Source organism: Phalangium opilio, unplaced genomic scaffold (genome assembly GCF_054372755.1).
Source record: "Phalangium opilio isolate 3A_F unplaced genomic scaffold, DU_Popi_V2 ptg000014l_1, whole genome shotgun sequence".
Lineage (NCBI taxonomy): Eukaryota > Metazoa > Arthropoda > Arachnida > Opiliones > Phalangiidae > Phalangium > Phalangium opilio.
Window position 1 is genome coordinate 4,304,989 of NW_028324149.1, and position 23,358 is coordinate 4,328,346.

The 23,358-nt window shown below is 36.3% G+C and overlaps 1 protein-coding gene across 12 annotated transcripts in view; it reads right to left on the minus strand.

Annotated features, from left to right (window-relative positions):
• Positions 1-23,358, minus strand: part of hts (adducin 1-like protein hts) — a 31,217-nt gene continuing 7,859 nt past the window's right edge. Inside the window, exons 2-19 of one of the 12 annotated variants that reach the window (XM_089865458.1) lie at positions 21,646-21,871; positions 20,389-20,680; positions 19,410-19,784; positions 18,351-18,449; positions 16,570-16,797; positions 15,508-15,638; positions 12,986-13,112; positions 11,477-11,512; positions 10,542-10,652; positions 8,864-8,956; positions 8,202-8,388; positions 7,144-7,266; positions 6,455-6,526; positions 4,587-4,643; positions 4,061-4,123; positions 3,527-3,609; positions 2,846-3,310; positions 1-2,737 (exon numbers count right to left, since the gene is read on the minus strand). In XM_089865458.1, coding sequence (XP_089721584.1) covers positions 3,170-3,310; positions 3,527-3,609; positions 4,061-4,123; positions 4,587-4,643; positions 6,455-6,526; positions 7,144-7,266; positions 8,202-8,388; positions 8,864-8,956; positions 10,542-10,652; positions 11,477-11,512; positions 12,986-13,112; positions 15,508-15,638; positions 16,570-16,797; positions 18,351-18,449; positions 19,410-19,784; positions 20,389-20,680; positions 21,646-21,827 — 2,400 coding nt within the window. In that variant the 5' untranslated portion in view covers positions 21,828-21,871 and the 3' untranslated portion in view covers positions 1-2,737; positions 2,846-3,169. Of the gene's footprint in view, positions 2,738-2,845; positions 3,311-3,526; positions 3,610-4,060; positions 4,124-4,326; positions 4,351-4,586; positions 4,644-6,454; positions 6,527-7,143; positions 7,267-8,201; positions 8,389-8,863; positions 8,957-10,541; positions 10,653-11,476; positions 11,513-12,985; positions 13,113-15,507; positions 15,639-16,569; positions 16,798-18,350; positions 18,450-19,409; positions 19,785-20,388; positions 20,681-21,645; positions 21,872-23,358 lie in introns of all 12 variants that reach the window. The other 11 variants (XM_089865461.1, XM_089865459.1, XM_089865464.1 and 8 more) reach the window with 11 other exon arrangements.

Genomic DNA, 23,358 nt, shown 5'->3' on the forward strand with positions numbered 1-23,358 from the left:
TTTTTAATAAGCAGAATTACTTTTATTTTCCATACGATATCCGATGAATAGTATTTATTTAATTTGTTTTTAATATTTCATATATTTTCTTTCGTTTTTCAAATACCAGTGCCTTTTGTTTGTTTTATGGTAAATGATAAGCGTACATTTAAAAAGCACCAAGTTTTGCGATCGTTAAATTCATTATATTTTTTAATATCCAAAATGGCGGATGGCGGATCATTTTTTTTTTACTTTTGCTGCAAAACTGTAATTTTTACTTTTGGTCGCGCGTCTCGTTAGTGTACCGCAAAAGTATTGGTCTGACCACGTTCTGGCTGGCTGGCCGCCTTATATTTCCTTTTTAACTATTTCTATTGTATTTGAAGACATTTTGTTTAATTTCCACCCACGTGATAAATTGGTTTTTTTCCTTTTTCATTAAATTGAAGAGATAAGCTACAGCAAAAACCTTTTATCGTCTGAAGCTTCGTATATATTTTTTGTTTTGTTGTTTTTTTAGGTAATGATTATGAATTTAACAAATTTGTTGATGTTGTATTTTAGAATATACATTTAAAAAGCGGTTGTGTTTTGTTTGTTTTTTTGAATTGTTTTTTAGACACAGATTTAATATACAAACAAATAATTATTTTTTCCCCCAAGGTTTTTGGTCAATTACGTAACTAATTATTTATTTAAAGTTCGGTTTTTTTTCTCATAATAGTAACTTTATAACCAAAAAAAAAAAAAAAAAATATGAATTTTGAAAACATGCAGATGTTTTGTACATAAAACTGAAGCTATTTAATTATATTTAACTACTAGCGTTAATTATTAGGTTTAATTACGGGAGTTAATTAATGTTAATTGGTTTTTTTAATACTTAATCTTACTGTTTTTCAAGCAAACTTCAACAAGGTCATAACCTTTCGTGCAAACCCATCCTTGGAGGCAAAAATTATAGGCATTTTTTACCATATTCATAGCATATACACATTGTTTTTTTTTTTTTTGAATGGAATAAATGTAAATAACAACCCTGTACACAATTCCTTATCGAAGCGAATGGGGGAGGGGTCTAAATTTACAGTATTTTCACCTTGTACACGTTCTTTGAAAAATATACCCTTTTAACTAAAATTAAAATAGTCGTTCTTAAAACTTAAATAAGTTCCCCTAATACGAGAATAATTGGGAAATTAATTTAAAACTAAAAAGTTGATTCTTAAGACGGGAGAAATTGATAACTTATTACCGATTGCTCCGAGTTGTTAATTTAGGACAGCCATAATTAGTTAGATACTTTAATTTGTTAATTACGTATTAGTTTTATAAAAAAGTTAAATCTAATTACCACAAAAGCTGTTGAAAAACACCAAAAGGTTTGATAGCGGAAATGGCACGAACCGTGTCCCATTTTGGCCATTTAAATTTCAGTTATAATTAGATTGTTAATTAGTTTATTAATTGCTTTTTTCTTTCGCGAACGTCGCGCGAAATATAACGGCAGTGAAAAGTTTCTATCTTGGGTCGAACTAGGGCCTTGGTTTGTTTTACTATTCACGTTTTTCAAGTCGTTAATTAAGATAAATTACGTTAATTAAGATTAATCGCGTTAATAAACGGACAAATCCTTAGCATCAGAAGTCTATAATAAACTTTTGCAAACGAGACGCGAGTGATCTCTTCTCTTAAGTTAAGATTAGGCGGCTTATTTAATTAAGCCTTGGTCTAATACAAAAAATTACTATAAACAACTGGGGCGCGATTTTACGTAACAAAACGAGACAAAATGAACACGTAACACTAAGCGTAATTTGTATAATCTTAGCAGTCATTTTGAACGAAATAATTTGTTAAAATTGCGTTTTTTTTTTACCTTTTCCACTAATTGGGGGACGCAAAAGTAATAGTTCCAACTTTGGCTAACTACTTTCGGCTTTCCAAAGAAAAATCTGGCCTATTTTTTAAACTCGGGAGATCTAAAAATGGATATTAAAACAAAAGAGAGAGAGAGAGAGAGAGATCGGATCCGTATGGGGAAAGGGCAAAATTTTATTTTTCTTTAAAAAAAATACTTAACGCGTTTAAGCCTAACTGAATTCAATGTCCGTATTGGTTGTTTAATCTATAACTGACTAAATATATAATAGTTAAGAATACGTGTTTCAACGCTATTTAACTAACAAATTAAAAACAAATACTTCTTCTTAATATAACAAGACAATTTTTAAATGAAATATAACTACACTGCTTCATTAATTATTATAATAGAATGAATAAAACTTTGTTATTTAACGTATTGCAATTTTTTTTTTCTTTACCATTCTCCGCTTTTATCATCACGTATCCTTAACTCGCGGTAAAAAACGTGTTAATAAGCGAAAGAAAATATAAGTTTAACAATGAAATTTACACTTTAAATAGGAAAGGTTTTTAATCCTATTTATTTATTTTTTAATTAACGTCTTAAAGAGCTGTCAGGGTTTCTTCTTAATTACGTAAAAAGGCCAATTAAGTATAATTAATTCATTTTAATTTAAACGGGGAAAGGGGGGGGGGCGTAAAAATGGTTATTTAACAACCTTAGCGTTTCGTTTTACTCTCTCTGGTTCTCAAATATACCCAAAACAATTTAATTTCAATTAAAAATAATTTTTCACGAAAAAAATAAAGTTGATCGTTTGTTTTAAATTATTATTATTATTAAAAATAGTCCTGACAGCGACAGCAGTCTAGCGTATTGCGGAAAAAGCTGCAAAAAATATTAAAATTACCTTGTTTAGAACCCAGCTACGCCATTTTGCCTCCTTGTAAATAAGCCTGTCAACAGTGATTTTAATCACTAAATTATTATAATTACCATTAAAAGTGGTTGCTCAACGCTCGAAGATGCATGACGTCATTGTATGAAGAAAAGAAAAGAAAAAAATAAAATAAAATATATAAAAAGGAACACTGAAATAATTTTGTCTTTCGTGTTTTTGTCTTAGTGTTTTTTGCTAGAAATTATTTAAACTCGGGTAAATTCAAATGCCTAATGAAACTATTGCGTGTGTAGATGCGCAGTTCATGTTATTTTTTTTTTGTGTCGAAATTTTTATGTCGTATAAGTGTAGTGGGGTGGGGATATAGGGACAGGGGATAGGACTTGAGGGGGGGGGCGTGGTTTAAAGTTCGTGATTTGTTAAGCCTCGGCGGCTCCTTTTTCACGATCTTCTTTCTCCTTCTTTTTCTTCTTTTTAAGGAAAGATGGCGTCCTCAAACCTTTCTTCTTTTTCTTGTCTTTCTTGGGTGAATCTTCCGATAAGTCTTTAACGGGTGATCCCTGCGTTAGATTTAAACAAAGGCTTAAGGAATTTTCGAAATTTACACGCCAACGCCCGTTGTAGAAATCATCCTCAAAATTAAGTATTTGGGTCACGGAAATTTGTTTTAATGGGATAGCGGCGTTTAACAAAAGCACTACATAAGCCGGGGCCATCTTGTTTATATGAATTTACGATGTTTACGGAAAAAACTTGACTGGGAGCAATTAATTTACCTCTTTACTACTCCTCGATGCTTGGGACACATCGCCGCTTTCCGCTGAACGCAGTTTCTCCTCTCCATTAACGGCTGTCACACCTATTTTAAAAATCATTAACAATATCTTTAAAACAAAAGTAAAAAACACTTTTACACTAATAATTATTATATAAACATTACAACAATTTCAGACATGACAATGAATTAACGTAAAATAATTAAACATTTCTATTTAAGTCCATGAAACGCTACGTAAAATGTTTGAAACATAACCCTATAATATTCTAGGTAAGTGTGACACTCTCGAAGGTGCCAATTGTATCGGCCATGTTAAAATATATGACGTATTTTAAAAATTGATGTATCGTGTTTTAAGGCAATAAAAAGTCGTAATTTATCAATAAAATAAATTAATTTGAAGTGTCAAAGTGGGATTTTCTAAACTACAACTAATTACTTTAAAATCAAACGCAATCCTTAATTATATTTCAACCAAAGAATAAAAAAACCACAAACCTAAATTTCAAACTAAACACGTAAAAAAACTTACGTTTCGGTTTACGTTCAGATAATGCTCTACGCTGCGCAAACATTTGTCTCTCGTCTTCAGCAGCTGCGCATCACATCATGCGCGCGCACGAGCGGAATATTTTGGAATATTAACCATGCAAACAAGATTCAAGATTGTTTTTGGGAGGATTTGAATCAAATCAGGCAATGTTTACAATTCAATTAACGAACGAATGAAATTTGATTGTAGATGAAAAGAGAAAAATAGACAGCATGCTTAATTAGTATCGTAGCCGAAACACTTACCAACTTTTTGACTTTCGGATTGTTCTGCGCGGTTAAGCATTTGGGAAAGTTTTAATTAACAATTAAATATTTGCGTAGTTATTGAGAAACTTGAAAGACGCAAAAATTTCTACCGAAATTCTTACGGTTTCTTTACAAGATCTCAAAACGTATCGGTATCTCGATTAAATTATTTTTTGCCACTCGATTAAAAAATTGCAATTCGCCTTCACCAAATTCATTCATATTTCCCAAATTTGTAAAACCTTATTTGTTCATACCTTCGGCCGCTAGCCGCGCTGATACCGATCTTTTAACACCGCTGTTTGAAACATCGGCTATGTTTCACGGGGTCAAGTTGTATAAGTGGTGAAAGGAGGTCAAGGTTGAGAAAGAAAATGGAAAAAAACACTATTTAAAATTCATGCAATTCATGCTAAAAAGCGAAATAAATACGTAATATTAACAATGAACGTGATTGTGTTGTAGGTTGGTATTTAAATATTAAATTTTTTTGAAAGCCTTAGTAACTATATAACGCTACTTACAGCCTCTACTTAACTTAGGCTGACGTGAATAAACTAAATTTTAACACGTAACGCGATTGTGTCGGTTGGTATTTAAAAAGACGCCCAACCAGCCAGCCATGAAGGGTCAGCGTTTTACTTTTGCAACTTTTATAAATAGCGCAAAAGTAAAAACTAAATACTGTTAAAATGTCACTCCCGGCTTCGACTACGAAAAATGATTGACATATAAAACTAATATAATTGCAAAATAGGTCACGACTACTTAACTTAATTACGCTTAAATTAATTCAACAAAACACAATTTTAGTATACAAATCGACTTCCGTTTTAAAGGGACTCTCAACTTTGTCAATTATGATTTTTAACCTAAAGATATACTCAAATCAAAAGTGTATAGATATAAAAACAAAAAGTGCACTTCATTGACAATTCCCTAGCTGCCTTTAGCTGTAGGACGACACATAAACTGAGAACCAAACTAAACCAATCAGGAAGAGCTTCTTAACGTCATAGCAGAAGGGAGACATTAGAGCCTGCTTTGGTAACGAGAGTCCGACCAACCTCGAGAAAACCGCGAAACCTTTGCGCAAGTACACAGCTTTTAACCAATTTACTGCAAATATAGTTCTTTAAGTTCTCCGAGTCCGCGATATCAGGCGGCCTATTTGTCTGCTAGATTTTCATTCTCCAAAGGCTTAGGGCTGTCGATGTTTCGTTCTTGTGTAATTATAACCTCAAGTATGTATTTTATTGAAACTAATTTGTATTTTTTAATATTAATTCAGAATAATTAGTTTTCATCAATTTAATACCTTCAAATTATCTGATTTTGGTATGTTCTCAATTCCCGTGCATCTAAATTAATTGCACAGCTTGATTTCGTTTATCAACATGAAATTCGGCCATTTTTATCTCCTTCAATGTAAAGTTGTAAACAAAACTACTTTTTATTCGTCAACAGAGACCTTCTTATGTGACGTCACAGCTAAGACAGAAGTTAGATAGCCAATCAGCGAAGGGTAGTTGATTTGAGGTTGGTAAGACTGTTGTTACGAGTGTAAAGCATTATGGAGATATAAAGTGTGTCCCTTCTCTCTTATTCCCTTCTGGTCATAGGTTTATAGAAAGTACAGTTCATGATGCTGGCGATCCAAACGTTCATTTTTGGTACTAGAGCTAGGCATCATCCACTATTCCGGGATAAAGGGGGGGGGGCTTCTCATATTACACGGCGCAAGGAAGTGCACTTTTTGTTTTTATATCTATATACTTTTGGTCAAATAAACTATTTTAAAAAATCCAGCGCGATTTTTTTTTTAAAACCAAAAATGACATTAAAGTTTTAAGTGTCCCGTTAAACGAAAAAAAAAAAAAAAACAAGTCGATAGCGATTTGAAGAACAGAAACGCACTGATACTGTTATAATTTACTAATAATGTTAATAAATAATTAATTGTTAGATAATATAGCTTAGAGATTAAGCGCCCGGAGCCATCCATTTTAGTAGCATTATTAATATCAGAAAGACTCAGCAGAAGTAAATTCAGTATCAGTGTTTTTTACGATTTTTAAATAAAAAACAGAAATAAATAAATAGCAGTATTTAGGAGTGTTCTAACCCTCTTTGATGATGACGGGCTCGGGGGAAGAGGCTTGTTCTAAACGCTTGGTGGTGACGTGCGAAACCCGGACTGGGGGAGTGATTTATATCAACCCCGCGCATAATGGAAGAAGATTGTTTATTAAGAGTGAATGGCAACCCATAGAACAAGAGTGAATGCGCATGTCCAGAACAGAAATAAAGAAAAGTGGTGGGTGTCGAATGGCAAAAGAAAGTAAAATTAAATTAATTAATTAAAACCAATTAACCTTATTCCCTATTAGACAAGTTTCCTAAGTTACATTTCACCTATTTTTAATTTGGTCTATTTTTAAGGAATAATATTTTGGCCTATTTTAAAATTTTGTCAGCCATTTAAAGTGGAAAAAACGTTTTAGCCTAAACCTTTTCTAAGCCTAATTAATTTTATCCAATAGGGAACAAGGCAACTCAGAAAAATATTTACACACTAAATAAAACACCGGAACATAAATTTAAAGATAGAACATTTAAAGGAGCACTAAATTAAATAAATAAATAAAGTTTAAAAATTATTTTTCAATTTGGTGCCCCTTTAAATTGAATAAAGTTAAGCGTGAAAATTAGTGCACCCAAATTCCAATATTAATGGCGGCGGTTATTGGGGGGGGGGGGCGAAATATGTCTAACGAAGACGCGAGGGAGTTCAATAAGATAATAAAATCTTACCTTCGTCATCAGATAAAGGTGAAACGGGCGATTGGGGAGGCGATTTTACTCTCTGTCCGTCCGTTTGAGACACTGGTTCCATTAACAAGTGTTTAACTTCGTCGGGAATATCCTCCTCGTCAACTATAGGCCACAAAATGAACAGAAGCAACGCTTAAAGATGGATTTTTGGAACTGGAATAAACTGGAGTTTTGCGCGTGTCCACAAACAAACCACCCACAAACACACAAACATAGCATCATCCCATAAGCTATGTTTTAGTAATCTTTTAACAAAACACGTAGGATTTGATTGGATAGTTACGTAACCAGTTTCCCATTGTCCCACAAACGCGTTACGCGTACTCACCATAAGCAACGTTATCATACGAACAAACATATCGAAAACAAGGGCAAAAATAATTTGGAATTACTCCGTGTGGTTGCCAATGTGCTAAGGTTGTATAGTACAACACCCAACAAGGATCTAAGGCGATACAGTGGCTCGCGTACACTATAATAAAGTTACGAATAGTGCCACGTAAACTTGAGAAATGGCTGCCGGGAATGCAGTGAGCACGACACTATAAGGTGCCATTTCTAGTTTAGCATACATTTCCTCTCTTTCCATAGAAATTCAACACAATCATAAATAAACCCTCGAAGCCTAACCCCAACTAATGGCCCCTCCTCCCCCCTCCCAGCCGGGGAAGGCTTTCTATACTCGCGGCGTATGTATACGAAAACTGGTTCCGAAGTCCTAAAACAGGGACAATATATATTCATAAGGGACAAGAAAACAACGCGAACAATTCTTCATTCCCAGGACGAGTTTAAAAATTATTCTACACTTCTACAAACTCTTAGAAGACACGTTTCACAACTACTCCTTTCAAAACGCGAGCTTTATACCGAACTTCAAAATCAAAGCCCCATTACAAATGGAATCGCGTGCATTACACACTAACTAAATAACTTGTTATCAGCCCATAAGTACGTTTGCTTATTACATAACCACACGGAGAATAGAGTGCGTGTTTAAATAGGCGAAAAAGTGAAAGAAAATGGAGGGGACTTACCAGGTTCTCCTCTTTGTTTCTTCTCTATTATCCTTTTGTATTCTTCAATTTCATTATCGGAAATATTATCGAATGGATTCTTGGCGTAGGCGCTTTTGTAAACCATGGCGTTGTGCTGATATTCGCGCTGAATGATGCCCTTAGAAGCGGTGCCCACTAATATCTTTTGTTCGCCAACTTTGGCATCCTGAGCACAAAACGCAACCCGAAACAAACGGAATTAAACCAGGGATACTAGATCATGTTCCAAGAGGGATTCGAAAGGGAGATGCGAAATTGCGGAAGTGTTACGCGGCGCAGTAGGACCGTCTACCGGATTTCTAGTGGTTTAGAAGTACCATTCAAGGTCAAAAGAAGGATGATGGGGGGGGGGGAAAGAAATAGGAGCGCGATGACTGCGGAACGGCTTAGGTACGGTGGAACCCAAAAAAAGGGAGGAAAACTATGAGGGAATAGGTCCTTGAAAGGGTGTAAAGAAGCGGAGGCGCGTTTAGACCCCGTTAAATGATAACCCTCTGCCGTGAAAAGACTCGAGCTTCTCCTATCCCTCTTAAAACATCTAATATCCCTGTTATTACCCAATTGCTAAGCAATTACAAAATAAGGGAATTTTTAATTTCTTTTCGGGGGACCAAGTTGTAAAGAATACGGAGGTGATTTACCTGCATGTTATGGACATCTTCCCACGTGGCTCCTTCCAGGATATTTGACTGCGGACCAGCCGTAACTTTAGCGTTCATTCGGTTCGCTTTAAGCTGTGTAAAGTTTCACCAGCCAAAAACAAAAGTTAACAAAGGAACACAGCTCCCCCACTATTAACAATGTACCGCGTATTAAGCTTCGGAACTCATTGACGTCACCAAGGCCGACTTTTACATCATTAGACACCGCGAGGAAATATATATTTTAGCATAGAAGCTACACTTGGAATCTCGCTCCTTAGACATTAATATCAAAGAGGGAGGAGAATTCAGGGTTCATACAACTCTTGGAAAACAAATTTCCCTGAGATTTCCAGGTTTTCCCCCGTATCTGGAGTATCCGATGGAGCAAATGTTAACGGAGGGAGGGGGGGATAAATTGAACTATGAAGTACTCAAAGGACATCCCTGTACCTCTAGTAGAACCAGAGTTACAGGCCTCCAAAGTTGGGTCTAATGCTATTCCTATGGAGGGGGTTGTTTGTTTACGTTTTGCTTAACTACTCGACCCCTGTTTGTCATAGCTCTAAGCTTTTAGTATGGTTCGATGGGGGACAAACTGGACTATATAACATGCTCAAAGGACATCCCCGCATCTCTAGTAGAACCAGAGTTAAGAGCCTCCAAAGTTTATTTTCAAAAATCAAAAGTAACCTAATAACAATAAGTGAGACAAAAAATAGGTTGACGAGGATATTGAGGTAGCCTTAAGTTTAAAGTATCCTTTTATGGGGAGCAAAGAGGACTATAACATATCCAAAGGAGATCCCCGTAGCTCTAGTAGAACCAGAGTTAGGAGCCTGCAAAATTTAGTGTAACGCTATTCCTATGGAGGGTGGTATGTTTATGAACATTTTGCTTAATTACTCGACCCCTGCTTGACGCAAATTTCCCTGATTTCCCTAAATTTCACTAAAAATTCTAAATTTTCCCTGAGGTTTTTGTCAACTATTTATTTCCCTGATTTTTCCAGGTTTGTATGAACCCTGGAGATTATATCGCGTTTCTTCGACGTCACGTGAGGTAGCGCGACATCGGGGAAAGACGACGAAAAACTGACTAGGATAAGCCTTACGCAGTAATGCTTAATTATTTATTTATTTAATTAGCGCCAATTACAGCTGAAACACCTAAAACGAACGACATTCGTACACTAGCAACGTATATCTTATATGTATATGTATATATATTACGTTTTAAACAAATTTAAACGCGCACGTAACACACTTGAAAAATATCTCTTAGCTCGGTACATAAAACCAGACGCGTCAAACGAGAATTCAAAAGCGGTGGTGCTAAATTCAATTTGATATAGAGCTATTTCAGAGGGGGTAATGGCTACGTCACCAATGCTATTTGCCCATAGAGAAACCCTCACAAAATGGCCGCCCTCTACACTCAAAGGCAGGCCCAATTTTCGTAGCAGACGAAATTTTTCCCCCACTGAAATAGCTCTATTAAAGCGATTGCCGGACTGACTATCTGATTATATATTAGGCCTACACTTTCTGATATTTCGCGATCATGTGACGTACTGAGCCTTTGAATCAAATTTGAATATTTTAGCCGCCGACTTTGAATTCAATTAACGAAGAAGATACAACAAATTTATAAAAGAAAAAGTGTTTCGTGCACTGACCTCTTTTTGCTTGCGTTTGAATTCGCTAGGATCGCCAGTTTTGGGGACAAACTGGTGGGCGTGGTCTATTTTGACCGTCGTGCTATGAGTAGGTGATCCCTCTTGAACCCACTGCGTGTTTGACCAATCAAAATGAATTCCCGATCAATTTGGAAGCGAGCCATTAAAAGGAGAGAGAGAAATTAAAAAATAATATATTAGAGGAAGTCTTGATATTAACAAATATCTTCTACGCGAGTTATAGCTACGAAGATACGTTATAAACACGTTCTAGCTTTGAACACATGTTCTAAACACGTTCTAGCTTTGAAAACATGTTCTAAACACGTTCTAGCTTTGAAAACATGTTCTAAACACGTTCTAGCTTTGAAAACATGTTCTAAACACGTTCTAGCTTTGAAAACATGTTCTAAACACGTTCTAGCTTTGAAAACATGTTCTAAACACGTTCTAGCTTTGAAAACATGTTCTAAACACGTTCTAGCTTTGAAAACATGTTCTAAACACGTTCTAGCTTTGAAAAAAACATGTTCTAAACACGTTCTAGCTTTGAAAAAAACATGTTCTAAACACGTTCTAGCTTTGAAAAAAACATGTTCTAAACACGTTCTAGCTTTGAAAAAAACATGTTCTAAACACATTCTAGCTTTGAAAAAAACATGTTCTAAACACGTTCTAGCTTTGAAAAAAACATGTTCTAAACACGTTCTAGCTTTGAAAAAAACATGTTCTAAACACGTTCTAGCTTTGAAAAAAACATGTTCTAAACACGTTCTAGCTTCGTTAATAACGTTTTGAACCAATCAAAAAGTCGTATTAAATTAAACAAACAAAAATACAAGTTATGTTAAATTTTGAAGTAAAAAGAAAACCAAATTAATCTCGGCAAAAAAATCAATTAATGTCAATTAAAATTAGCGTAATTAATATCTTACTGAATCATTGTCTCCGCTACCTCCCGATTCAATCCACTACGAACCGAAAAACAAAAACAAAACAAAAAAAAATTATATGAAAAACGCATGCGACAAAATAATAAAAATTATGAAAAAAGCGTGCGGCAAAAATAACAAAATAAAAATTAATTAAAAACGGATTGAGACGGAGTTAATTAATGATTATTGATTGAAAATGAGCGCGCAAGCGCAATTGCGTGTAAAAAAGGTCAGCGCACGCGAGAAACACGTACAATATTAAAATTTGTACACAATTATAACTGCACAGAATGAAACATTAAACATCACTTAAAAGCTTAATTAATTCTTTATCTTACAATATTAATTATTATAATTTTCTTCGAGCTCTTTCACCAAATCGTAAGAACACTAAATATCATATTCTCTAGCGTTTGACACCCAAAAAACACTTAAAGAACACTGGTGATTTACACGAGAATACCGTGATAAAAGTTGAGCAGCGAAAAACCTTTACCGAAACTTTTTAGCTTAAGCTAAAACCGCAGCAAAAGTATATAGATATTAAAACAAAAAGTACACTTCGTTGAAACTTCCTCGCGCCCCGTGTAATTCCATAAAGTTTATCCCCCAGAATAGTGTCTACCCCCTAGCCGGCCATGGCAAAGGGAACAAGCCCCCGTGAATAGGCTTATAAAGTAGCTGATGCTAGCTCTAATACCAAAAATTAACCTATGACCGCGTCAAGAAGCTCCAATTTGATTGGTTAGTTTCTGTAGGCGGTAAATTGAGAGGGGATTGTAGTTTCTTGTTAATGAAGCGTGTACTTTTTGCTTTTATATCTATATACTTTTGTTATACGGGTTAATTGCTTGTAAGCTTAGTTTACAAACCGTTTCCTTTAAAACTATATCGTCATATCGGCGTAACTTCCGGCGCGTATTAATACAAAAAACCTATAGTGCGCAGATGTCATGCGCAGATGCCAGATTGAAAAAGAAAAAAAAAGAGCTAACGCTAAGGGCATTCTTGACCCTACATTCTAAGTAGATATATTTAAGAGGTTCCCGAGTATATACCGCGGTATATTTACCGCATATATACCGCGTTTTAATAATAATATAAGAATGAAACGAACAAGGCGCAAGTTTTAAACATGACGTAATTCCTCAAAATTCAAAAAGTTACATCTAATGGCTGAAGGCGATCTTTACAAGTTTCTAAGTAGATATCCTAGAGTAAATATTTGTCAGTCAGAATTAACGAAAAGCTAAGATGGTGGTACTAGTTTAATTCAATTTCTCCCATTCTTAAAAAAACCTAAGGCTAATGGCATCATTTACGCGATTCTAAGTATTTACTTAACAAGAAGCTAAGATAGTATATTTTTAGGTTAATCGAAGATAAGAAGAGTTTAGAAGGCGTGTATCGTATATTTTGAGAAGAGGTTAGTATCATTATTGTTATTGTTGAAGAAGTAGAAAGTAGAAGAATGGATGGTGGATAGTGGTTGTTGGTTCAAGCGGCTACCTTGGTTATTTTCTTGGGATCCGAAGTTCCAGTTTCGTAGACTTCCACTTTTTGGTAGACGTTAGGAGAGTTGACCCATCGAAGTTTCTCGTGCGTACGCTTCCCCTCTAATAGTTTCTTAAGAGGACTGTCAAACAAAAGTTCAATTCAAAACATTACTTAAAGACGCCGATATCCAGCATATTTGGCCTATATCAACGGACATTTTGGCCTATTTTAAAATTTCAACGGACATTTTGGCCTATTTTAAAATTTCAACGGACATTTTGGCCTATTTTAAAATTTCAACGGACATTTTGGCCTATTTTTAAATTTCAACGGACATTTTGGCCTATTTTAAAATTTCAACGGACATTTTGGCCTATTTTAAAATTTCAACGGACATTTTGGCCTATTTTAAAATTTCAACGGACATTTTGGCCTATTTTAAAATTTCAACGGACATTTTGGCCTATTTTAAAATTTCAACGGACATTTTGGCCTATTTTAAAATTTCAACGGACATTTTGGCCTATTTTAAAATTTCAACGGACATTTTGGCCTATTTTAAAATTTCAACGGACATTTTGGCCTATTTTAAAATTTCAACGGACATTTTGGCCTATTTTAAAATTTCAACGGACATTTTGGCCTATTTTAAAATTTCAACGGACATTTTGGCCTATTTTAAAATTTCAACGGACATTTTGGCCTATTTTAAAATTTCAACGGACATTTTGGCCTATTTTAAAATTTCAACGGACATTTTGGCCTATTTTAAAATTTCAACGGACATTTTGGCCTATTTTAAAATTTCAACGGACATTTTGGCCTATTTTAAAATTTCAACGGACATTTTGGCCTATTTTAAAATTTCAACGGACATTTTGGCCTATTTTAAAATTTCAACGGACATTTTGGCCTATTTTAAAATTTCAACGGACATTTTGGCCTATTTTAAAATTTCAACGGACATTTTGGCCTATTTTAAAATTTCAACGGACATTTTGGCCTATTTTAAAATTTCAACGGACATTTTGGCCTATTTTAAAATTTCAACGGACATTTTGGCCTATTTTAAAATTTCAACGGACATTTTGGCCTATTTTAAAATTTCAACGGACATTTTGGCCTATTTTTAAATTTCAACGGACATTTTGGCCTATTTTAAAATTTCAACGGACATTTTGGCCTATTTTTAAATTTCAACGGACATTTTGGCCTATTTTAAAATTTCAACGGACATTTTGGCCTATTTTTAAATTTCAACGGACATTTTGGCCTATTTTTAAATTTCAACGGACATTTTGGCCTATTTTAAAATTTCAACGGACATTTTGGCCTATTTTAAAATTTCAACGGACATTTTGGCCTATTTTTAAATTTCAACGGACATTTTGGCCTATTTTAAAATTTCAACGGACATTTTGGCCTATTTTTAAATTTCAACGGACATTTTGGCCTATTTTAAAATTTCAACGGACATTTTGGCCTATTTTTAAATTTCAACGGACATTTTGGCCTATTTTAAAATTTCAACGGACATTTTGGCCTATTTTAAAATTTCAACGGACATTTTGGCCTATTTTTAAATTTCAACGGACATTTTGGCCTATTTTAAAATTTCAACGGACATTTTGGCCTATTTTAAAATTTCAACGGACATTTTGGCCTATTTTAAAATTTCAACGGACATTTTGGCCTATTTTAAAATTTCAACAAACTACTTGGCTATTTATAAGTTTCAACGGCCATTTTGGCCTATTTTCAAATTTCAACAAACAATTTGGCCTATGACATGGTCAAAGAATTGACGTGGTTAGATAGCGGGAGTCCCCTCAAGCTTTAGTTTAATTTGATGGACGGCTGTATCGAAGAGCCGATTAATTGCAAAGCGTTTGAAATGGAAATATTTTCTCTATACTCCGGTTTGTTGGGTTGCCAAGCCCGGGGGGGGGAAGGGCTCTTCAAAGTATTGGGAAATAATTGAGGTGGTTAGGAGCCCCCTCAAGTTTTGCTTTAATTTGATGGACGGCTGTATCGAAGGGGTGATTTATTGCAAAGCGTTTGAAATGGAAATATTTTTTCTATACTCCGGTTTGTTGCGTTGCCACGCCGGGGGAGAGAGGGGGAGGGGGGAATGCGGGGAACGGTAGCTAGAATGAGAGAGATTCAGTTTTCAGGCTGAAAGGGCACTACCTTTAAAGGCTGAGTCGCGGTTATTTAGTTATAGTTGTCGTTGAAAACTCCTCCTGACCCTTCAATGTGGATGAATAGATATATAAAGACATGCTGTCTTTCACGATTATGATCTGTGAGTGTGTATGTTTGTGTGTGGAGACTGGATAGGCCTTTTAAGCCAGGCGTGGCAAGAACTTAATGTACCCGAACCTTTTGGGCCATTACCTTAGCGAGTTAGAGAACACGAATACGGAACTAACACGCCCTCCCCACCCCCAACCACACCTAGCCAATAGGGACGTTGTATTTTTACGTGACCTGCTGTCCCTCCAAAAGAGCGGAGGGGGGGGGGTGAGACTTACCTAAGCCATTTATCTTCCTCGAAATATTGTCCGGAGGAGGTGGCGGACGGTGGAACTTCCACGTCATTCCGTTGTCTAGGACCTTCCGACCTTACTAAGGGTTGACGGTAAATATAGCCCGTTCTGAAACCCTGAACGCCAAATAAATACACACACCAACTACATTAACTCTAAATATCATTTTAAAAACTCTAATTACCGATTAGTGGAATTATGACCAACTTAATTAAAAATTTTAATTAAAAACCCGCCTAGTCAAAATTAACGCCATTAAAAGTAATATTTAAAATTGATCATAGTAGCAGCGCCTAATTACTATTAACTCTCAAATGAACAGCGTTAAAAATTCACCCAATCAAAATTAACGCAATTAAAAATTCACCCAATCAAAATTAACGCAATTAAAAATTCACCCAATCAAAATTAACGCAATTAAAAATTCACCCAATCTTAAAAATTCGCGTAATTAAAAATTCCCGTAATTAAAAATTCACCCAATCAAAATTAACGCAATTAAAAATTCACCCAATCAAAATTAACGCAATTAAAAATTCACCCAATCAAAATTAACGCAATTAAAAATTCACCCAATCAAAATTAACGCAATTAAAAATTCACCCAATCAAAATTAACGCAATTAAAAATTCACCCAATCAAAATTAACGCAATTAAAAATTCGCGTAATTAAAAATTCACCCAATCAAAATTAACGCAATTAAAAATTCGCGTAATTAAAAATTCACCCAATCAAAATTAACGCAATTAAAAATTCACCCAATCAAAATTAACGCAATTAAAAATTCACCCAATCTTAAAAATTCGCGTAATTAAAAATTCGCGTAATTAAAAATTCACCCAATCTTAAAAATTCGCGTAATTAAAAATTCGCGTAATTAAAAATTCGCGTAATTAAAAATTCCCGTAATTAAAAATTCACGTAATTAAAAACCCACGTAATTAAAAGCAATATTTAAAATTAATTAAAATAGCAGCGCGCAATTACAATTAACTCTTAAATGAATTTAAAATGTTAAATATGAGTATTTCAAAAAGGGTACTCACGGCGTTGTCTAGCATTCTCATCTGGGACTCGAACCCCAAGTCGAGGGCTCTCCATTTGCGCGGCTTCTCCTTGGGTTCGGCCTTTTCTTTATCCTCGTCACCGGGAAGGCCTTCGACTTTTTCCAGGGAGATGCCAGTGGGGCCGGCTTTGGCCAAATCGCGAACTCGTTGGCGCGCCTCCTCAGACATCAAGTGCAAATTATCCAAACCTATACTCGAAAGCTTGATCTGGGTTAACCAGGACGGGGGACGGAGGGACGGGCAAACCCTTAATCAACTCGAAATCGCTATCATTTATTAGTTTATCTAGACAGGGTTCATACCACTTTTGGAAAACAAATTTCACAGAGATTTCCAGGTTTTTCCCCACACTCTTCCCTGACATTTTCCAGAGTTACGAACCTCCAAAGTTTAATCTAATGTTAATCCTATGGAGGGGGGTATGTTCACGAACATTTTGCTTAATTACACGGCGCCTGTTTGTCGTAGCCCCAAGCTTTTAGTATTGTTGGATGGGGGACAAATTGGACTATAACATAGTCAAAGGACATCCCCCTATCTCGAGTAGAACCAGAGTTATGAGCCTCCAAAGTATGGTGTAATGTTAATCCTTTGGAGGGGGGGGGGGTATGTTCACGAACATTTTGCTTAATTACTCGGCGCCTGTTTGTCGTAGCCCCAAGTTTTTAGTATTGTTGGATGGAGGACAAATTGGACTATAACATACTCAAAGGACATCCCCGTATCTCTAATATAACCAGAGTAAGCATGGGCGAATACCAGTTTTTGACTGTCGAGACGAATATCGAATAGTGAAAAAATTTTCTTATCGAATACCGAGACGAATAGTTGTTTGGGAACCGAATATCGAATAATTAAAATCAATTTAAATTATATTTAGAATTAGTGGGAAAAAAGAAGAAAAAAAAAAACGCTCCACACACAAACTTTCACACGCTATAGAGTAGTAGCACTTCAGGCCTATTTTCCCATAGAAACTTATACATTAAAAAGTGTAACTGTCATTATTTTTTAAAACATTTTTTAAGGTTAATATTTTTGTTTTCTCGAATAGTTAATCGAATATCTAACGAATAGTTAGTCGAATATTTAACGAATAGTAGGCCCGAATAGTAAAATTCACTATTTGATATTCGTTTGAATACCCGAAATGGGGCTTATCGAATATCGAGACGGTTATTCGTCTCGATATTCGATCGAGTTATTCGTGTTACGAGAGTATTCGCCCATGCTTAATATTTTTGTTTTCACGAATAGTTAATCGAATATCTAACGAATAGTTAGTCGAATATTTAACGAATAGTTAGTCGAATATTTAACGAATAGTTAGTCGAATATTTAACGAATAGTTAGTCGAATATTTAACGAATAGTTAGTCGAATATTTAACGAATAGTAGGCACGAATAGTAAAATTCACTATTTGATATTCGTTCGAATACCCGAAATGGGGCTTATCGAATATCGAGACGGTTATTCGTCTCGATATTCGATCGAGTTATTCGTATTACTCGAGTATTCGCCCATGCTTAAACCAGAGTTATGAGCCTCCAAAGTATGGTGCAATGTTAATATTTTGGAGGGGGGGGGGGTATGTTCACGAACATTTTGCTTAATTACTCGGCAACTGCTTGACGCAAATTTCCCTGAATTTTACTAAGAATTCGAAATTTCCCTGAATTTTCCCTGAGGTTTTTGTCAACTATTTATTTCCCTGATTTTTCCCGGTTTGTATGAACCCTGCTAGAGGAAGGTAAAATACCTGCGTATCGCAAGCCGAGACCAGCCTCTGCACTAAATAAAACGTTTCTTCCACAGATTCCCCGCAAATCAGGATACCGTGATTGCTAAGGACAAGCACCTAAAACACACGGGAGATTGATTCGCATCAATGGTTAACGACATCGCCCCGGACTGTAACCCGACCAACTACCATCTGACGCGCGACAAGCATTTTTTTTTGACTTATTGGAATGACCGTTTTGGCCTACTTTTACATTCCTTAACTTTTCAGTGACCTTCCCGACCCAATTCCTAAAACCCGCTGATAGAGAGAGATGGGCCGATACCAGTTTAAACCGATACCGATATCAGGGCTCCCAGCGCTTAGTGCGCAAAAAATAATAGGCATTATAGGTCTAAAAGGCCAAAATTATAGGATATTTATAGGTCCATAAATCATCAATTTATAGGTTCAAACTTATGTTATGTAAATTTTATGCGTTTAAAATTACGAATTATTGGAGTTTTACAGGAAGGATATTATATATTCGAGAGTAGACTACAACTTTTAAACATATATATAACCTGGAAGGTAGGCTTTCCCCCAACAAATCAACTTGCCCCTGGAAGGTAGGCTTTCCCTCAACAAATCAACTTGCCCCTGGAATGTAGGCTTTCCCTCAACAAATCAACTTGCCCCTGGAAGGTAGGCTTTCCCTCAACAAATCAACTTGCCCCTGAAAGGTAGGCTTTATCTCAACAAATCAACTTGCCCCTGAAAGGTAGGCTTTATCTCAACAAATCAACTTGCCCCTGAAAGGTAGGCTTTCCCTCAACAAATCAACTTGCCCCTGAAAGGTAGGCTTTATCTCAACAAATCGACTTGCCCCTGAAAGGTAGGCTTTCCCTCAACAAATCAACTTGCCCCTGGAAATTAGGCTTTCCCTCAACAAAAAGACTCGAGCTTCTCATCCCTCTTAAAACATGTAATATCCCGGGCCGCATTTGCTCCTTATTAACAAGCTCGTGACAACATCAGCTACCCGTTACGCGATAATGGCTCACTGGCACACGCAAAACAAGAGTAACTTCTTCTTACCTTATTAATGGGTCCCAGACTCCTGACAAGCTGCTCTCGTTCGGAGGCGTCGATTAAAATGCCGCCGTATTCGTGATAACTGATCTCTCCTAAAAGCACGGCTTCCTGGCTGATGGGTAGCAGACCGCATTTCATGGCCGAAATGGCCACGCTGGGAGGCGACTGAATGTGGATGATGCATTTAATATCGGGTCTGGCCGCGTGAATCGTCGAATGCAAAATGAAACCCGCTCGGTTGAACGAGAAGTTCGTGGTACCAGGGTCCACGATGTTCCCTTGCATATCGACTTTCAGCAAGGATGAAGCCGTGATTTCGTGGTATTGCAAACCAAAAGGGTTTAACAGAAAATGTTCCTGGTCTTGACTAACGCGCACCTAACACAATATAAACAATTACGAAATCTTAATAACTACGTCTTCAACTTCAAAGACATTACGCGTTTCAAAATATGAATGGAAACTTTGGAGCTATCTATCAGGGATCAATTTAATTTTAGAAGCAGGAATGGAGAACAGAGTTATGTGGCTGGGCGCGCCTCAAAGTCCCGGACCCCCTTCCACGGGACGGGACGGGGGGGAGTATGAAAGAAGAGGCGGAAGGGTCATAGCGACAGAGATAAAACGAATTACGTATTTTTCACCGCCCCCCCCTCAGCAACGTCATCAAGTGAGCAGCCAATAAGATAATTTAAACTTTTAATTACGTGTTGGAGGGAGGGGCTCTAGCCTCTATACTGGGTGGTCTATGAGTAGGAATAACTGATGTAAATACTAACCGTTCCGTTCTCCATTCCTACTTCTAAAATTAAATCTATTCCTGATCTATTATATCAATTTTAAAGCTACCTCTATTATAGCAATTTTCCAAAAACGAGCCCATACACAAACACACAGGCAGACTTAAGTTTTGTTAACAGATAAAAAAAGAGGTAGGCATAAATGGTAAAATGGTGAAAAAAGGGGTGTAAATCTGGCTAACCGTAATATGGTTGTAGATATCTTGAGACCATCCGTACATGTCAACGAGTCTGTAGACAGCTGCCAATTTGCACCTTAGAAGTTTTTCTCCTTTGGCGTAGCGGAGTCCGTCGACGCCTCGGATGTCGTTAATGGGGATGACGCATCGTCCCGAGCGGAAGAGTGAAGAATTGCGGGCAGTGTGTGGCAATAGAAGCTCGGTAACTTGTTGCAAGGCCGATAGACTCGCCGGAGTGTATCCCTCGTTCATCTGAATTTCTATGATACGTTCTAGCTCTTCTCGAAAGAGCTGACTGACAAAACAAAATCGCCACCCCCCACAATTTAGGCCAAAATTTCAAAATTCCCCAACGATATTCATTATGGGACCAATTTTAAAATTCCCAGACATTTCAAAATTCCCCAACGATATTCATTATGGGACCAATTTTAAAATTCCCAGACATTTCAAAATTCCCCAACGATATTCATTATGGGACCAATTTTAAAATTCCCAGACATTTCAAAATTCCCCAACGATATTCATTATGGGACCAATTTTAAAATTCCCAGACATTTCAAAATTCCCCAACGATATTCATTATGGGACCAATTTTAAAATTCCCAGACATTTCAAAATTCCCCAACGATATTCATTATGGGACCAATTTTAAAATTCCCAGACATTTCAATGGAATATTGTGCTTATTTCAAAATTAACCGATTTTGCAATGAACTCTTTTTGGCCTATTTCCAAATTAACCGATTTTGCAATGAACTCTTTTTGGCCTATTTCCAAATTAACCGATTTTGCAATGAACTCTTTTTGGCCTATTTCCAAATTAACCGATTTTGCAATGAACTCTTTTTGGCCTATTTCCAAATTAACCGATTTTGCAATGAACTCTTTTTGGCCTATTTCCAAATTAACCGATTTTGCAATGAACTCTTTTTGGCCTATTTCCAAATTAACCGATTTTGCAATGAACTCTTTTTGGCCTATTTCCAAATTAACCGATTTTGCAATGAACTCTTTTTGGCCTATTTCCAAATTAACCGATTTTGCAATGAACTCTTTTTGGCCTATTTCCAAATTAACCGATTTTGCAATGAACTCTTTTTTCCCTATATTTAATCAAACTAACCAACATTTCAAGAAATATCTGGCCTATTTCCAAATTGACCAACTTTTCAAAGAAATGTTGTTTTCTCCAACTTTTATCCTCAAACCACAGTTCTCTAAAAAACATTTCCCCCGGTAGGCGTGTGGTTACCTTACCTGTTCATGATCATTTCAACTCTTTTTCTCCTGTCCATTTCTTTCATGTCTTGTTCGATGTCCGGTGGCCGCCACATTTGTTTCTGGTATTCCGGGTCATCCGGATCAATGCTATCGACTATTCGTTCGCCATTGTGACCCCCAGGACTCGGCCCATTCGTTTTGGGCGCTACGTCCGCCATTACAGATACCAGGCTACCGCGAGCGACCTCTACTTCTCAAACCTAAGACCATTTAAAAACACAACTCAAACTTCAAATAACAACGATAATAAATAAATAAATGAACAAGTTGGGACACAGAAATAAACCTCTCCAAGTCCAGACGCGATTAAGAGCTTATCTTAAATAAATAATTAAATATAATTGATATTAATTATTTTAATTGCCATTAATTTACCTTAATTCTAGTTAAATCGTTTTAAGAAACTTTATTTCTAAAATCATTTTAAACATAGCTATTGTTGAAGTTTGAATTCAAGCCTATGCCTCTCAAAAATATTTGGAAATTTAGAGTATGTAAGTTGGGCGATTGATTCACAGTAAATGATAAGAAAAAGCCGCAATTGCGTGAACCTTTGGTGACGTCATCGCACACTCGGAGAGGTAATAAAGACGTGTAAATCGTGTTTACTTCAAGCTAGGTATAAGTCTCTAGAAGTACGAAGTATAGGTAGCGTCATACTTATGGAAGGAACGTATCTAATAAACTTATGGTTTTATCAAATTGGGAAATTAGCAAGTGCGACTGTGTAGATTTTCATAAACTAACAAACCACTAACTCAAATAAATATATATAAGATATTTAATATTTGACTGGCATATGTTAATAAATTTTTATCGCCTACCACCAAAAGCTTATAGATATAAAAACCAAAAGTACACTTCATTAGAGCCGCCTTTGGCCTGAGAAGTAAACTACATTCCGCTCAACCCCTACTGGAAGAAACCCATTAAGTGAAGAGCTTGTAGACGTCGTAGGTTAATTTTTGGCTTTAGAGCTAGCATGTGCTACTTTATGAGCCTATTCACGGCTTGTTCCCTGTGCCACGGTCGGAGGGAAGGTATTCATACGCAGAGGGGGAGTCGTCGGTCGACACTATTCTGGGGGATGAAGGAGGCTTAGCTTCTCAAATTATAAGGCGCCAGAAAGTTTATTAACGATGTGCACTTTTCGTTTTTATATCTATATACTTTTGCTACATCGCGGGATGGGCATCTTATCAATTAGAGTCTCGTTGGTTGTTATCTCTCGTCTCTCGGAAGCGGTGGTCACGTGGGTGTTTGCGCGTGGGAGGATGAGGGCGTGTTTATCCATCGTAATAGGGATGAAGGAATTTTTATAATCATCGTCTCGGTCCTGGTGCTGGTTAACTGGTTATACATTCGGCTCGGCTCGTTTTCGAAAAAGGATGGCGGCGAAACACGTTGAGCCAGCGAGGCACCCCCCCCCCTCCGTGACATATCCTTATTTGGCTAACCTTTGCTATTTTAAAAAGTAGCAGCAGCCTACAATGGATGGAGGAGACATTTAAATTTATGAATAAGCATTTATGAAGGACGTCCTAGCTCACAAGCTTTTCTAAACAGTCCAATTTCGAAAATATATGAATTTTAGGTATTTTTAAATGAAAATATAGGATTTTATAGGCACTATAGGACCTCTTGTTGGGGGGGGGGGGTTTCCACCCCCTAAGGCGAAGTTACGATCAT